This window comes from Mauremys mutica, chromosome 2 (assembly GCF_020497125.1).
Source record: "Mauremys mutica isolate MM-2020 ecotype Southern chromosome 2, ASM2049712v1, whole genome shotgun sequence".
Classification (NCBI taxonomy): Eukaryota; Metazoa; Chordata; order Testudines; family Geoemydidae; genus Mauremys; species Mauremys mutica.
Window position 1 is genome coordinate 229430534 of NC_059073.1, and position 17659 is coordinate 229448192.

Here is a 17659-nt window from a genome sequence, read left to right on the forward strand (position 1 = left end):
CCAGTCTTTAAAATGAGGATAAAACCCTTTCATCTCACTGTGAAAATAGTGTTTGTGAAACACTCAGATACTGTAGTAACAAGCATCATAGAAAAACCCATTGGGAAAGTAATCTGTTTTCAGAGCCTGGCTTGAATAATGTACAGTAAATAAGGACTAGGGCCACACATTGAACAGTGAGAAGAAAATAAAGTAGTGCATAGCTGCTCATTAAGTGAGCGCCATCAATTTTGTGCACGGACTGAGAACGGTGAGGTGGAAAAAATAGTGTGTGATCGTGTAGTTAAATACTTCATCATAATGCATATGCACGGGGGTGCTGAATTAAGGCTGTACAGGCAACATTAATTCTGGCATTTCCTAACTTTCCAGTGCTTGATCTTGCAAATGTAATGTTCTTTTAACATAGTTTTTGTGTACGTAATTTCCTAAGTATTTTAAAAAAAACAAATTGAAAAACAGAAATTCCATCATGTGATATCCTGTTGACATGCACTTGGTTCCTAAGCAGGGTTAGAACCTTTTAGATCTACCGCACAGACCTCTGCCACTTGAGCTAATGGAATAACTATAGCAGTAGTAGATTATCATCCTCTGTGTGGACCAGATGAGACACACAATTTGCAGTGGATTTCACAGATGCTTGTTGGCAGCAGAGAAGTGATGAGACTCGTGAATCTTAGGTTCCATTCCAGGCTCTGGAGAGGAGTGTGCTCTAGTGTGCACAGACTCTTCTACTTATACACCCCAAGTTTTTGACCCCTTCTGCCCCATTCCCTGCAATGTGACTGTGTCCCAATCCTATCTCTTCCCCATGCCAAATTTCCAGTCCCTGCACCAAAGCACGGGGGTGCTAGAACTTCTTAGAGAAAAGATTGGTTTGCCTATGGTATACAATTCTGGCAATGTATTTTTCCCCAACCTCTTTTTCAGAAACAGCTAAACCATTTTGGTGGAAATTTTTCTGAACACATTCTGCCTGTGGCAGACACCTGCCATGAAAAGGCTTAGCCAAACAGTTTAAGTTTGACAAGTTACAAGCAACTGAAAGCAAGGTTTTATAATGAGAAGTGTCATGCAGCCTTAATAGGTGGTGCTACCAGCCCCATCTATATAGTATGATTGTTTAGGTTAACTGAAGAGTACATGTATCCTGTATGTTTCAGAGATCAAATTGTTCTCCGGTTTTAGAGAAACATTTAAGCATATATATAACTTTAAGCACATGAGTATTTCTAAGTCAGTGGGACTATTCACTCACATGCTTGAAGTTAAGCCCTTACTTAAGCACCTTGTTTAAATGGGGCTATGAAAAGGCATAATTATAGGTCACATGAAACCATTTTTTGTACTTTGTTTCCTATAGGGGCTGCTTATTCACATGCTGAAAACAGCATCAGAAAGTTGGTAGACCAGTGCGGGCTACCATTTCTGCCTACCCCAATGGGAAAAGGAGTTGTTCCTGACAACCATCCAAACTGTGTAGCTGCAGCCAGATCCAGGTCGGTATAAGCCAAGGCTTTGCTGCCAATCCTATCTTCTGGGAAACTAATAGGAACATACCATTAAAGATACAGCAAATTGCAACATGTTACAAATACTGTGGAAGGCCTAATGCAAAAAGCAAAAAAAGTTTTTCACATTTCGTGCAATTTTATGGCAGTGGATAAAGCCAGTAGCTTTACACAGCTGATGTCAAATGCTGCTTAGAACTGAGTCCAGAGTGAAAGCGTGGGAGTCACTAGAAATTTTTGGCAACAGCTAGGCTGAATTCTTTTGAGTTGCGTTTTGTTGTATAAATATTAAACCTATATCAGACAATATAGTAGTTTAGTTTATAGCACAGAATGAAGTACGTAAACAAGTTAAATTACATGTAGCAGAAAACTACTGGCATATTCAGTGTGCTGACCTTTAAGGCTATAAAGTGGTACATAAAATGGAGTATCACAATTCAAATTTTGCTTTATGCAGCCTCCCTTTTATAGTATTTGTAGTACATTCCAGTTTAATTGAACTACTGTCTCTGTAAATCCTTTAATTGGATTGAAGAGACCTATATTGAAGATTGTGTTTTAAAAAAATAATTGTAGTCACTGACAAATTAATGTGAACTTACTTATGGAGAACTTGTAGGTATGTGTGTACGGTGGGCTTACTTTGCAGCTGAAACTCCTATATACTTAAACTTAAACGAAGTTGTGTGTTGAGCATATATCTTTGTCATTATGGAGTATGTTATTAATAAATCTGAGAATTTAAAAACTACACCTGAGGTACTTGGCTCGGCAACTGAGCCACCTTGGGCATACACACCAGAGGGCTTACTTAAGGTTGCACGGTCAACCTTCATTCTGGTATTTTCTAACTTTTGAGTGCTTGATTTTGCAACCTCCACATTCTTTTGAAGTAGAGTTTTTGTTCATTTGTTTTGTTTGTTTTTTGCTCTAATAATAATTACTTTCACAAAATGAACACTGTTTTGGAAAGAGACCTTAGTGCTTTATTTGGAAATTCAGAAAATCATTTTTTTATATAAACTAAGGGACAGTTGTCTGTATAAAAGATTTTTAGCTTGCTGAGCTAAACAAATATAGACTGGAGGGAAGCAAGATGTGTTATTGTATTCTCCTAAATGATAGGGGTGTTGTGCTATCTGGAACTATTACCATTTTTGAAAAGCAATTAAATACAGTAACTCCTCACTTAAAGTCGTCCCAGTTAACGTTGTTTCATTGTTACGTTGTTGATCAATTAGAGAACATGCTCATTTAAAGTTGCACAATGCTCCCTTATAACGTTGTTTGGCGTCCACTGCTTGCAGAAAGAGCGACCCGCTGGAGCTAGCTGGTGGGGGCTTGGAACCTGGGTGGCCCGGCAGCCCCCTATAAGCTCCCCGCTCCCCTAAGTTCCCTGTGCAGCAGCCGCCCAGCAGGCTACCAATTGCCGGCAGTTCAACTGTTCCTCGCCTCACTGCCATGTGCTTTCCTGCCCTCTGCCTTGGAGCTGCTCCCCGGAGCCTCCTGCTTGTTGTGCGGGGTTGGGGAAGAGGGGGGCTAATGTCAGGGTGTTCCCCTCCCCCCCCCGCTCCTGCCCCCCACTTACGCCATCTCCATAGAGCAGCGGGGGACACAACAGGGCTCAGGATGTCGGGAGCTTATTAGCAGCACTTGCTGTCTCAACTTGCTGATCTACTTAAAAAAACAATCTACTTAGAGTGGGGTCAGCATACTTAAAGGGGCAATGCGCATCTTTCTCTCTCACATGCAGGGTGTCTCTCTCTGTCTGCCATGCTGTCTCCCCTCCCTCCATTTATGCTGCCTTGTAGAGTGTGAGGATACATTAACAACAATATGTTAACTCTTGAGGGCTCAGCCGAGTGCTGGTTCATCATTTAGCAGGAAGGCATTCCCTGGGAAATATCCCACCCTCTGACTTCACCACCTCAACCAAGCTTCGAAATCCTCATTGCTGTGTACAGTATTAAATTGTTTGTTTAAAACTTATACTGTGTGTGTGTGTGTATGTATATATATATATATATCTTTTGTCTGGTGAAAAAAATTTCCCTGAAACCTAACCCCCCTCCCCATTTACATTAATTCTTATGGAGAAATTGGATTCGCTTAACATCATGTCGCTTAAAGTCACATTTTTCAGGAACATAACTACGTTAAGCGAGGAGTTAACATATACAAAATATTAACATTTCATGTTTTTCTCTTGTTTTCCATTATTAGGGCATTGCAACATGCTGATGTAATAATATTGTTTGGTGCCAGGTTGAACTGGATTTTGCACTTTGGACTTCCACCAAGATTTCGACCAGATGTAATGATTATCCAGGTAACCTAGGAAAATAATTTGAACAGCACGTTCTATAGGTTAGCTCTCTCTGTAATAGCCTGCTCTTTCGTGTGGTGATCCTTGTCATATTGACAGTGCAGTACAATGCATGTGATCACTGTAGTTCTCCAAAATAATTACTTTTATTTGTTTTTAATTCCCTTGATATTTTCAAAATCAATATAGTGTTATTCCGAGCATATAGGACTGGATGCTGCTCCCATTGAATTAATGGCAAAGCTCCTATTCAGTGCAGTAGCACAGGAATTAGGCCCGTAATGTACATGTACCATATATAGGACTATAGTTTCCTTGATCAGAACCAAAGAGCTCTGAAATTGTGGAATTGTTCATAATAATGGACCCTTCTCTCAATAGGATCCTTTAAAAACATTATATTATCTTTACAGTCAAAGCAAACAAGATCTTGCTGCTCACTATCAGAGCCTGACCACTTGGGAACAATGAGAGTAGTGGAGGAAAGGCTACTTAACAAGTGAATACTTCTGGCAAGCTGTCTGTGTTAGGAAGGGTAGGACATAAACACAATTTTACTCCTCTCCCATTTCAAAATATTGTAAATCATGTGTCCAAGGGCAACAGTCAATTTTGCTCTCTGATTAGCTGGCTTTCTGTAGTCTGAAACATAATTAGTCTCGTCTGGTCTCCAAAGGTGTCCAGCTTGTGCTCTTCACACTAGTAATAAGTTTTTTAGATCTAGATCTAGATAGTGTACTGTGTGTTGGAGGTATAACAGAAGCAGTAAGTTGGTGCTAAGGGTACAGATGAACATCTGAAAATGGGAATATGCAGTAGGTTTTTACTTGGAGTAAATCATCTCTTGAATAGCACTTCCAGTAAAGATTAGAGGAAATTACTCTTAGAGCTAAAGTGAGGACTAATGATGTTGTTAGAAAATACTCTTCTATTTTACAGTGTAAGTCTTATTGATTTAAAAATATTCCTAATTGATTCAGTGTTCTTTTGTCTAAAAACTATTTTTAAAAAAATAGGTTGATATTTGTGCAGAAGAGCTGGGGAATAACGTGAGACCTGCGGCAAATTTATTAGGTGACATAAATGCCGTGACTGAGCAGGTAATGTACTGCAAGGTGTCTATAACTTCCTCTGTCTTATAGAAAGAGAGTAAATTCTAAAAAAAAGTCCTAGGAAAAGCCTTTTTTTATGCAGTATATTTATGCTTGCATCCAGTATCTAATCTAAAAGTAAAATTGTAAAAGTAGATGTTGTATTGTGCTGGGATCTTGGTGTATGATTTAGATCAGGGATCTCAAACTCAAATCACCACGAGGGCCACATGAGGACTAGAACATTTGGCCCAAGGGCCGCATCACTGACACCTTTTTCATATAAAGGTACAAAAGCCCCCACCTCCACTCCACCCTTTCCATGAGGCCCTGCCCCACTTCTCCCCGCCCCCTCCCTGCCCCGCCCCGGCCCCGCCTCTTCTCCGTCTCCTCCCCTGGGCACATGTCTCCCCGCTCCTTCCCCCACTTCCTCCTGGAAAGCGCTTAGCACCGCCAAACAGCTGTTTGGTGATGGGAAGCACCTGGAGGTAGGCAGAGGAGTGGGGATGCGGAGTGCTTTGGGGTAGGGGGGCAGCGTGTGAGGGGAGCTTGGTGGCCACAGGAAATAACTCCGCTGGCTGTGTGTGTGTTTGAGACCCCTGATTTAGATTTTCTTGAAGAAATTATTCTGAGGTTTATGTTTTGAAAGAGGATAAATTGTGTGTGTGTGTGTTTTATTTTAGCTTTTAGAACAACTTGTTCTATTGGAATGGAAACATCCTCCTTATTCAGAGTGGTGGAAGGGATTAAGAGAGAAAATGAAGAGCAATGAAGAAACATCCAAGGTAATACTCTGGCTCAGTAAAAGTGGCTTTTGATCCTTTTTCTGGGCACAGTATCAATCATATCCCTGTCATTATTGTAGTTAAGTCTCCCTACTAATCAGAACTTTCAAGTTGCTAAATTCTGAATGGTATCAAAATGTTTCAGAAGATTCCTGTAGACTTACTGTGTTCAGATTTATCTACTATATGGACAGACTGGGCTTAAGAGCTAATTGTCGTCCAAACCCCATAGAAGTCATTGGGCTTTGGATCAGGACCATAGTACCAGAAGGAAGCCCTTGTGTAGAAGATGATATGGTAACAGAATTGATTTGCAAGTGATGTGGTGTTACTCTTAGCATATGACAGCTCAGTTTTGCTAAGGTAGAGCCTTTATTTTTATTTTATTTTATGGATGTGCCAGTTATTGTGACAATGATATTGTGACCATTAAAAGCAAGTGACACATTAAGGCCCCAATCTTACAAATACTTATGGATGTGCTTAAATTTCTGCATATGAATTGGACTGTTCATGCCTGGAAGTTTAAGCCCATATGTGTCTGCAGGATTGGAGCCTAAATTAGACTCCTTTCAATAGACAGCACAAACCGGAGCTGTTCCTGAACCACCCCAACACACAAATGGCACAGCTCACCTGCGATTAGAAATAGTCCAACATTTTTACTCTGTTTGAACAGCACCTAGCATGATGTGGTTCTGGCCCATGAGTGGGTGTACGGCAATACAGATAATAAATAGTCATAATCATGGTTGAACAAACTGCTGTGCCTTGCTCGTTGCTCTGAAGGTCAATAAACTGATGATGGCAGACCAGCAGAGGGAGCAGGTTGCACACCTGAGGGAACTTCTGCTGAAAACTGCCTGTCTTCAGAATTACAAAGGCACTGTCAGCGAAAGTGACTCTGCTGATCTCAGCCACGGGGAGGGAGTCTAGTTCTGCAACCCTTACTCAGGAGAATAGTCCCTGACTTCAGTGGTAATATTCACACATGGAAAAGCACATTGCCCTTATGCTAAGCAGTATGTATAGAAATGATTTATAGTCTCTTATTTTTTTAAAGGCATTGGCATTACAAAAGTCCCTGCCTATGAATTATTATACAGTATTCCATCATGTCAGAGAACTGTTACCCAGGGACTGCATTCTGGTTAGCGAGGGAGCTAATACTATGGACATTGGACGCACTATGCTTCCAAACTATCTTCCTCGCCACAGGTAAAGTATTTTCTTTGTTGCCATGATGCAACAATTATGTGCATATGTTTCCACACAGTTGGGTTATAGGTTACTGATGCTGTGTCTTTTTTAAATAAAAACGTTATTTAAGTAAAGTAAATATATAATGTGTCTTTGGGGAGGGTTTGTTCTTGTTAAGGCAAATTATCTTTTTCCCTTTTGGTCATACCCTGTCATTGATTTTTATACTGAATACACGTTGATTTGTGTGGGACTTCAGCACATAGTACAATGGTAATAAATGGCCATATTTCAAGCAGGTGAAAGTTATTTAAGAGAGATCTCAGTTCTTTTTGGGATGGGAGTATATTATTGAGTCCCATACTTAGTGTGTGAATCTGTGCCTAAAAATGTTAGGACTTATTTACAGTTTTTAAAATAAATAGGCTAGGGTCCTATCCTGCAAGCAGATTCACACGCGCAAAATTGCTGAAATGAAGAATCCCCTTAAAATCAATGAGCTACACGTGTTTAGCACCTTTGGAAAGCAGGCCATATATTGGGCCTCTACATAGAAATTCAGGTGCCTGAATGTAGACATACAAATTCTGAAGTTCTGATTTGTGACTTTATTTATTAAAGCCAGCTATTACAGAATGACTGTAAATTAGAGCTAGTCTGTATTTATTAGATTGTATGAGAGAGAACTGGACAATCTTTGCTGAGGTGGCCCTTCAGATCTGATTGTGGAGTCTAGAACCTCCTTCTGAAAACAGGTTCATTTGTGACATATCATGCTAACAACATATTTGAGATTAAATAAAGTTAATTTAAAATTAACTGTGGGAATATATTTTTTTTTAAAGGTTGGCACGGTGACTATTACACTTTTTTCCTTGCACATAGCATTGTGCACATAAGAGGGCAAATTTGAAAAGTTAGGCCTATAATAGTGCATTTTTTTATGTATTTTGCATTTGCCTGGTTGAAATGGTCTTATTTAATTACAGCTTGCAATTTGATTTCAAAAGTTGAACCTGAAGACTAGAATTTGAATAGCATTATTTGCCTGAAAGTTTTCAGGCTTCTAGCTGGATTTCCAGAGAGTTAAATGTAGAAAAGATTTCATGTAGCCTATTTGACCTTTGGGATGCAAGACTCAATAGAACAACTATTTTACTACCACTTGAATCATCTGATTACATATTAATTAGATGTTTTGAAATACTAGTACAATGTAGACTGAAAGCAATCAGGAATACAGTACATTGTAATTGGTAGTATGTAAGCATCTCTTATTCCAGTCAACTCATTTTTTAAAAGTTCTATTTATATGTGTGTTCATTAGAGTATTATGAAATCTTGATCAGATTCCTATATGAAAACCGTCTATTTAGACCCATGGTATGTAATATAGCAATACATGTGTCAAATGCCTTTTTACTATCCAGATACTGTTTTATAAGTAGTTAGGTTATATCAAAATTACTACAAGCCAAGAACAAACTGTCATGGACAATTTGAGAACTGTTTGCCTGGCTGTACAGAAAAAATAATGCCGTGAAGAAATAGGCAATAATTCTACTTTCTTATCTGTAGACTCGATGCTGGTACATTTGGAACAATGGGAGTTGGGCTAGGTTTTGCTATAGCAGCTGCAATGGTGGCTAAAGATCAGACACCCGAGCAGCGAGTGATCTGTGTAGAAGGAGACAGTGCTTTTGGATTTTCTGGCATGGAAGTGGAAACTATTTGCAGGTAAAGTTTTTGATCAAGTAAACCATCTTAATTTATTATCCCTGACAGACTATCCAGATCGTGGAAACTGACTATACACAAAGTGCAATTAAATGCACAAAGAAAACTGAAAAAATACAGAAAAATAATTTTGTCCTACTAATATTAGGTGCTATTTGTTGGTGGTGTTCCTCTTGTGGAGGGAAGTGAGAGAACTTATTTTCTCCCTGTGACATGGGAGATCAGCCTAGGTATTTGAGAAATATAGCCACTAGGATTGTCTGGGCTGGGATCAACACATTTGAATGGAAGCCTCAGTGACTGAATATTAACTCTTCAGAGCGAGTTATTTCCTAGCACCCCCACCTCTCTGCAGGGAAAGAGGGCAAAAGCCCTAGCAGGAAAGCAAAGGCAGAGGAGGTAGACAGATAGTGGGATGAGCAAAGATGGGGCTGAGAGAAGAAGGGCATGGCAAAGCCATGGCTTCCACCAATATGAACTCTGTACTAAGCTACCATTATCATGCTAACTCAGAGATTTACAGATTCTAGATTCCAGGTAACTAATAAAGATCCACTTGTTATCCAAAGGCTGCCTGGTGTAGGCTGCAGATACTTACTGAAAAGCATTGCACCCCGAATGGGAGTGAGGCAACTAAGTCACTCACAGAAGTGTGGCTCATTTGGACTCACCACAGAGAGCCATGGGGAGAGAGAGAGGGGTTGTTGGAGCTCAATGGGCCAGTTTGTTAGTCATTGCCCTGTGAAACAGTGGACCCTTGGGTCCAGCAAGCTAAAGGGGTCACTCCCAGGAGACTGGTTAGAGGCCAGACCGTAGACCAGACCCTGTGAATCTGTGACACTTGTAACAATAGTAGGTATAAACTTTAATACAGAAGTGATTATTTTTGGTAGAGTGGCCCTTTAGCACTTCACAGAAAGATGCAATTCTTCAGAATTTCTCCCACAATCCATTTTTTTTAATTTTATTTATGAATGGTTGCAGGTATAACTTGCCAGTTGTAATTATCATAGTTAACAACAATGGGATATACAGTGGTTTGGATGCAGATTCCTGGAAGGAGATGTTAAAATCTGGAGAACCAACTGTTTGGTGAGTACCTCTAACCTATGTGCGCTTTTAATTAACTGAGAAGTGACCAAGAGGGTCTTTTTATTCATGGCTAGTATTTTCTGTTCTAGACTAAAAGCTGAAGTGAAAAGCTTTATGGTCTCAGATCAGTAACTAAATGGCAACTAATATACTTTTACACAATCACCATGCCCAGTTATACACAACTAAGTTCAGAGAAACTGAATTACATGTCCCACCAGAAACTTAGCGGGCAGCATAATGACCATCTAGTCATTTAAAAGTACTAAAATTGGCATAATCCTAGTTGGTCATTCTTGCAATTTTAACTCTGCTATGAACCATAAACCTCTTTGCTTCTTTCAGTGCACCCCCTGTTTGTCTCCTGCCAAATTCTCACTATGAGCAGATGATGTCAGCGTTTGGGGGTAAAGGATACTTTGTAAAAACACCAGAGGAACTGCAAAATGCCCTGAAAGCAAGCCTGGCAGAGAAGCAAGTGCCTTCCCTTATCAATGTAATGATCAACCCACAAGCTGACAGAAAGCAGCAGGTACGTGTTTTCATTTTTCTCAGGCTCTGATGGACAGACCCCCTGTATCTTCCTGAAGCTCTGTTGGGACATGTGGGGAGGGTGCTGGTCTGCAGCGAGGATCTATGGAGCTACAGGGATCCACTCATGCTCAGCTCTTCGTAGTATCAGGGCCTTCGACTTCACCGTCTTCCTTCTTTACATTTTCCTAATGGGCCTTATTTATTGATAATATTGTTAGGAGTGTTGTCACAGTATCAAAAATCATTCCTCTAATCTCCTACCAAAGAAATTGAGAATAAAATTATATTTCCATAAGCAGTCTTACACCATTCCACAAGGGCAGGAATATATGTTAGTAAATACATATTTATATTCTACTCCACCTTCTACTTGTCTGTTTCATTTTTGTTTTTTGCTTCCAGGATTTTCACTGGCTGACTCGTTCTAATATGTAACAAAAGATGCAGTGTGTGATGATCCTAGCCAATACATCTGCTTCAGCCAAACCAATCATTTTCCAGGAGTGAAACAGCTAAAGCTATATTTTATCATTATTTACATAAGACTGTAAAATCCTAGTTTTGTTTCACTTTTTAAAAAAAAAATCACTTATACACTACTGTAATAGCGGGTAATCAACACAAGAGACCCCTAAATGTACATCAGAGTGTCCACTCAAAGGAAATCTTCCTTTTATGGCTATGAACCAGATCATATAGAAACACTTGAATGATAAAATCATTCTTTTCTTTTTACTACAAATGTAACAGATCAGACTTGTCAATTAAATCCTTAGTCCTTGTGGGGGCTGGGAGGGGAAAGGGAATTTGTTGTTTACAAATGGAAAAAAATCTTCACAATCATAGTCTGTCCTTTGTTTTGGGGTTGTTTTTCCCCTCTTGATCAACATGCTGCTTACCAGAAAGCTTTTTTTTATAGACCCCAAGTCTCTTACTCAGGGTTGGCACCTCAGTGAGAGGTGCTGAATATCTTCACTTCCTATTCTCACAGTCCATTGGAGTTGACAGTCCTCAGCACCTTTCAGGGTTGGGGCTCAGCCTCTACTCCAGCAAAATATCCACTAATTTCAATGGGAGTCTTGTCAGAAAAGGACTAAGCCCTTAATTTCTTGCACTGTATTTTTCTGTACAGAGATGCAGACTGTGAATTGACAGCTTTGTATCCTGGAATTACTTTAGAAACTTCTAAAGTGTATTTAAAAAAATGCCAGATTTCACTGCAATACTGGATTTGTTTGTTGGATTAATTTCTGCAGCCTGCTAACTTGAACCTGCTTTACTAGCAGAAAAAGAAAATCTTAAATTACTGCCTTGTCCACCTGTTCCCACACACACACCTATCACGCTGAAATCAGTAGTGCAAAAGAATTCAGAAATAAACATTCCATGATCAAGAGATTGCAAACTGTTAACACTGGAGCTAGTGGAAGGGACCCCTGCGCTTGGGGTTGGCTATGGCGGTCACCTAGATTAAAACTGGGCCAGTGCCAGCTGGCTGAGAGGATGCACAGGTTATGGCTGGGGTTAGAGTTGGGCCCAGCTGGGGGGGGGGGGCCCTCTGGGCTAGAGATGGGGGCCAGCGCCCCTAATGTCAGGGTAGGGTCTGGCTGAGTGGGCCCTGAAATCAAGGCAGGATTAGGGTAGGAGCCATCTAAGGGGGACTTGGGCTAGGCTTGGGGCCAGGAGCAACAGGCTGAACCAGCTCTCTAAGCTGTCGTGACTTCACAGAGATCTGTGCTATGCCTTTAAACGGTCTCCTGGGAGTAACCCCTTACCAGTGTCTGACCCCAAGGACCCACACTTTTCCACAAAGACAGGCTACATGGCCTCAACAACTGCTGGACTGGGCTTTGGGCTCCAGAACCCCTGTTTCTCATCATGAGCTCCTACTGTAAGTCCAACTCAGGGCTGGTCTATGCTGAAAACTTACATCAGCATAGCTTCATCTCTCGGGATGAAAAATCCACACCCTGAGAGATGTAACTTAGGGCAGGTCTACACTAAGGGCGGGGGTCAAACTAGGGTACACAAGTTCAGCTACGTGAATAGCGTAGCTGAACTCAAAGTACCCTAGTTCGAACTACTTACCAGTCCAGACGCCGCGGGATCGAAGTCCACGCCTCCAAGGTCGACTTCGCCACCGCTGTTTGCAGTGGTGGAGTACCGGAGTCGACTGGAGCGCGTGGGGAGTTCGAACTATCGCGTCCAGATTAGACGCGATAATTCGATCTCCGTGAAGTCGAACTCACCGCGTCGACCCGGCAGGTAAGTGTAGACTAGCTCTTAGCTGTGCTGACCTAACCTTTCAGCGGCGACAGTGCTGGAATTCTTCCATCAACCCAGTTACTGCCGCTCAGTGAGGTGGGTTAACTACAGAAATGGGAGAACCCCTCCTGCCACAGTAGTGCTTCATGTAGACACTCACCAAAGTGGCACAAATACAGCAGTGCTGCTGTAGCATTTTAAGTGTAGACATACTCTTAGTTCAGACTTTTGCTGAGACTTTTTCTTCTTAGGGAGTAATGCAGAAAGTATTTGGGATGGATGCAGGACAGCCTTGTCAAAACAAAGTAGCATTTACTAGTCATCTGGAATGCCACGTGGAAGAGTCCCTAGGTTAGTCTGGCTAAGGTCTGCTTCAGACAGAGTTTGTATTGGTGAGAGCCATGGCACAAGATGTCATGTTCTGCTGAGATCCAACTAATATCTCTGTCCTTGCTCTTTTCACAGCAGAACTGTAAGAGTAGTCTGTTCACACCTGAACTTCCTTTGTTTCCAGCTGTGGTCTTTTCACTTTCCTTCCTTGCACAGTTAGGAGGAGCAGTAAAATAGCCTGGTCCTTGGCTCTTCCATTATCGCTGCAGGATTTTCCATACATGTGCGTAGATTCCAGAAGATTCTTGATAAGCTGTCTGGTTCTAATCCAGGGAACATTCATAGCACAGACCCCTTCCTTGTATCGGGAGGAAGTAAACTTTTCATGCCATAAATAGTGCACAGATACAGAGGCACACATATAGTTCATAAAAATCTTTTAAAAAATTCCCACATTACCATCAGCCCCAAAGGAGGTTTGGGGCCAGCAGCGGCCCCCGGGTTAGATTTTGGATCATAACTAGTCAGGGACCCAGGGTTAGGGCCAGGGCCAGCAAGAGACTTGGGACTAGGTTTGGGACTGGCTGGGAGCCCTGAGCTAGGGTAGATTTGGGGTCTCCTAGGGGCGCCTTCTAGGGAGGGGCTAGCAGGGGCCCCCGGGCAAGGGTGAGTGTTGGGGCTAGCTTAGCGTAAAGGTTGGGAATGGCCAGGGGCCCAGTATAAGTTTAGGATTGGGGCTCTCAGAGGGCCTGGGGTAGGGTTAGGGGTGGGAATGACTGAGGGTCTGGGGTTATTGATAGGATTGGGGTTGGCAGGGGGCCCTGAGATGGGGTTAGAGGTACCTGGGCTAAGGTGAGGGCAGGGGCTGGAATGGGAACCTGGTTAAGATGAGGGTTGGCGGTGGCTAGGGCACCCAGGTGAGGGATGGAGCTGGGCAGGGTCTCTTGGCTAGAATGAGGGTTAGGGCCAACTGGGGTCCCCAAACAAGGGTTGGGGTTTGGGTCATGTATTAATTTAGATGGAACAAATGGGCCAAAAGTGTTAACGTAACCCAGTGCAGTTCAACATTAAACAGTGTTAAACAAGGTTTGGGGTTTGTCATAAAGACCTCAGCCTGCTTAGTTGTTTGGTGGCAAACACACCATTAAATATCCCTGTAACCTTTTATTAAAGATACAGGAAAGACGGAAAACCAATTAAAGCTTTTGAAATATAAAGTACTGAACAAGGTTTTCATTTTAACAGCATCACTTGTTCCCTTATAGCTGGAGAGAGTTTTTAGAAGGAAAAGTCCCATTGTTTGACAGTCTTAGATGGGATTAGAGATGTTAATAACTGTCCTTTAGCGGAAAAGAGAAGTTAGTTGAGATGAACTGGAGCTGTTGTTAAAATCCAATCCAGTTTCCTAGACGGCATACAATCTTATCAGCCACTCTGAGACCTGGCAAACTTGTACCAGCACCAGGCTGTTAGGGCCTCGCTTTTGGTTGTCTCTTCCTAGTCACAGCAGGGAGAGAGACAAAACCTCACATCCCAGATTGTGTTTGGGATTCAGCCAGAGCCAGTGGAGATGGCGATATCATCTGGGTTCCTCCCTGGCCCAGCTTGTTCAGGACATCTGTCAGGATCAGGATGGTGAAGGCCTGGGGTCCCAGGAGGTGGCTTGGATAGCGACCATGATGGTGGAGCTCACTTCAGTAGCCAGTGGTTTTCCCGAAGTCTTTAAGGACCCCCAAAAGGAAGTGATGTGTGGAATAGCCCATCCCCTCAGTATTTTGTCCACCAGTTAGGGCTAGTTTCCAGCACACCAGTTTTGGCTCACTAATTTCTGGTTCCACATTTCTCTTGTTTACCAGCGTGATCTTAACACATGCCTTGAGCTATGGCCATAGGCCTTTTTGTTTACACTAGTTGTCTCCCTTTTGTACCTTTTTCCATCCACACTGGCTGTTCTAGGTTATTGTGAGCATCTTATGAACTTACATTGACTTTTTACATTCAAATTCATAATTAGGGTAAATTAGCAGTCACGAGGGGGCCTAAAGGTAGGGTTAGGTTTGGGGCTGGCTGGGGGCAAGGGTCATACTGGGGTCTCTGGGTTGGGGTGGGGCCAGCATAGGGCCCTGGGTTGGGTTAGGTTTGGTGCCTTCTGAGACCATAGGTTGGGAATGGGGCCAGCTGGGGGCCCAAGGCTGACATGGGGCCCTAGACTAGGTTTAGTGTTATGGCTGGAGGCCCCAGGCTAGGATGACACTTGGAGCCGGCTGGGGTTAGGGATGTGGCTGGCATGGGGACTGCATGCAAGCGTTAGGGATGGGGGGCCCCCAAGCTAGGGTTAGTGTTGGGGTAACCAAGGGCCCCAGTTGAGGATGGGGCCAACAGATGGCTGAGGATGAGGGCTGGGGCCAGCCAAAGTTCTGGATACCATGAAAAATAAAGTTAGAACATAAGAGCGGCTATACTGGGCCAGACCAATGGTCAATCTAGCCCAGTGTCCTCTCTACAGACAGTGGCTGGTGCTAGATGGTTCAGCTACCAACCCAAATTGCCCTGCCCCGCTCTCCCTGGGGCTCGGGCTGTCTGCCCTACAACCGGGTCCCTCCTGCTGCCTCCAATGCCTGGGGTCCTCTGGCCACCATTAGTGAAATTTTTCTGGCGAACCCCCTGTAATGTTCTGCGAACCCCCAGTGGTTTGCAAACCCCACTTTGGGAACCACTGGTCTAGAAGATACACACAACAAACAAACAGGCATTCACACAAGCTCTGACGTGCATGTACATCTGAACATACTGATGAATCTCATGTCCACCATGTACACATTTCAAGCTGTTAGCAGATAGCGGTTTAAAGATTTGACACACTAAAATGAGAAGAAAATGAAAATCTGTATCAAAATATGTTTCAGAACACAAGGAAGTAGTCAAAAGTTTTTAAAAGAACAAGAACAGGAGAAAAGGATGAAGTTGAGTGTATGCACGGCAAATGGTATGGCCCAATTATTAAATGTAAATAGTGATTGGCTAATAGTTCTAAGTCTACAGCAGTAAACTGTTGATTCAAATTAAAAGTTTTATTTGGGGATTAGAGATACATTGTTTTCTTAAACTCAGAGGTGGCGTGTTTTGAATTCTGTTTTAGTTCTACAGCAAGCCATATTGATGAATGGAATGTAAAGCATTAATGTACTGAATATTTTTCCCCCTTGTCTTTCCATCCACCAAAATAAACCCCAATAGTTACCCCCAAAAATTAATCGTTTTTGTACTGATTTTCACCAGTTTTTGTTGTTGTGGTAATAAACACTGATAAATTCCTAGGACAAATTAAATAAAATAAAAACTGAAAATGAAGGGCCCTACACATTGAGCAGATGTTTTCAGAGAACTGTCCATGATGACTCCAAGATCTTAGATCCCATCATTTTGTATATACAGCTGGGATTATGTTTACCAATGTGCCTTACTTTGCATTTATCAACATTGAATTTCATCTTCCATTTTGTTGCCCAGTCATCCAGTTTTGTGAGATCCTTTTGCAGTCAAATCTGGACTTAACTATCTTTAGTAATTTTGTATCATCTGCAGACTTTTCCACGTCACTGTTTACCATCTGGTCCTGGTGACTTACTACTTCTTAATTTATCAATCTGTTCCAAATTCTCCTCTACTGACCTCCCAATGTGGGACAGTTCCTCATATTTGTCACCTAAAAAGAATGGCTCACTTATGGCAGTTTCCCTCACATTCTCTACAGTGAAAACCAATACAAAGAATTAATTTAGCCTCTCCACAACACCATTATCTTCCTTGGGTGCCCCTGTAACACCGTGATCATCCAGTGCCCCCACTGATTGTTTGGCAGTTGTGGAATAACCAGAGAGAGCAAATAAGCAACAGTACCATCTGATTCAAAAGGGTTTGAATCGTATAGGTGACTTGTCCAGAAAATGGCCAAATTAGGAGATAAAATGGTAAATAGGCCAATCATCTAACCCTCTAACCAGGAAAAGGTTATACAATTCATCACCCTCAGGATGAGGAGGAACGTGGCATTTCTGCTGCTTTTGTATTCTGCTTCCAGAGGGCTGTTAAGATTTGGCTTTCATTGTTCAACCCGGTCAGAAGATATAAAGTACCTGTGCTGGGGCCCAGTAATGCACAGTTCTGAGCACTCTTAAATCAATCCAACAAAACACATGCTGTAGTGTTTCTGCTCAATCATCATAGAGTGCTCAGAACCTTGCAGGGTTTAGTCCAGGGTGCAGCTATGCATACAGGCACCTTTGCTCCTATTGGCATCCTCAGCTTGCTGTCTGCGTGGTGGAGGTGGTGTTTCATAATGGTCTTTACTGTTTGTTATAAAGGATTTTGTAACCAAACCGTTTGCTGTATAAATGGTTGTGTGTGCAGAATACGTTGTTGGTCCAAGCTGTTAGCCTCGGTTCAGGGCCTTGCAGGCTTGTTTCTATTTGGATGAAAATTGGAAGGTAAAAGTCAGGTATATTCTTGGCCTGATTGTGTTTAGAGAAAACGTACAGAAAAGCTGGTTTCCCTGAACACAGTAGAAACAAACAGCAGGCAGCTTCCTTGCACTGAAATCCCTAAGTCTGCCGCTCCAGCACACTCTATGCCCAAGAAGTTCTGTCTCTCTGCTTTCTCTTACAGTCACTGTCACTGGGCCAATAGCTTCCCCTCCTCCTCCTATGGTCTGGGGGTCACCATGAAGGTAGCCTGCCTCAGTTCCCCCTCTTGGACTGTTCAAATAAAACTTCATCCAAGCCA

At 42.3% G+C, this 17659-nt stretch overlaps 1 protein-coding gene across 3 annotated transcripts in view; it reads left to right on the forward strand.

Moving 5' to 3' along the window:
* HACL1 (2-hydroxyacyl-CoA lyase 1) overlaps positions 1 to 12326 on the forward strand; it is a 36886-nt gene extending 24560 nt beyond the window's left edge. For all 3 annotated transcript variants that reach the window (XM_045005109.1, XM_045005111.1, XM_045005110.1), the window contains 9 exons: positions 1367 to 1502; positions 3741 to 3846; positions 4860 to 4943; positions 5618 to 5719; positions 6783 to 6937; positions 8498 to 8656; positions 9641 to 9748; positions 10094 to 10280; positions 10685 to 12326. In XM_045005109.1, the coding sequence (XP_044861044.1) occupies positions 1367 to 1502; positions 3741 to 3846; positions 4860 to 4943; positions 5618 to 5719; positions 6783 to 6937; positions 8498 to 8656; positions 9641 to 9748; positions 10094 to 10280; positions 10685 to 10717 (1070 nt within the window). In that variant the 3' untranslated portion in view covers positions 10718 to 12326. The remainder of the gene's footprint in view (positions 1 to 1366; positions 1503 to 3740; positions 3847 to 4859; positions 4944 to 5617; positions 5720 to 6782; positions 6938 to 8497; positions 8657 to 9640; positions 9749 to 10093; positions 10281 to 10684) is intronic.
* Positions 12327 to 17659: the final 5333 nt, after the last annotated feature.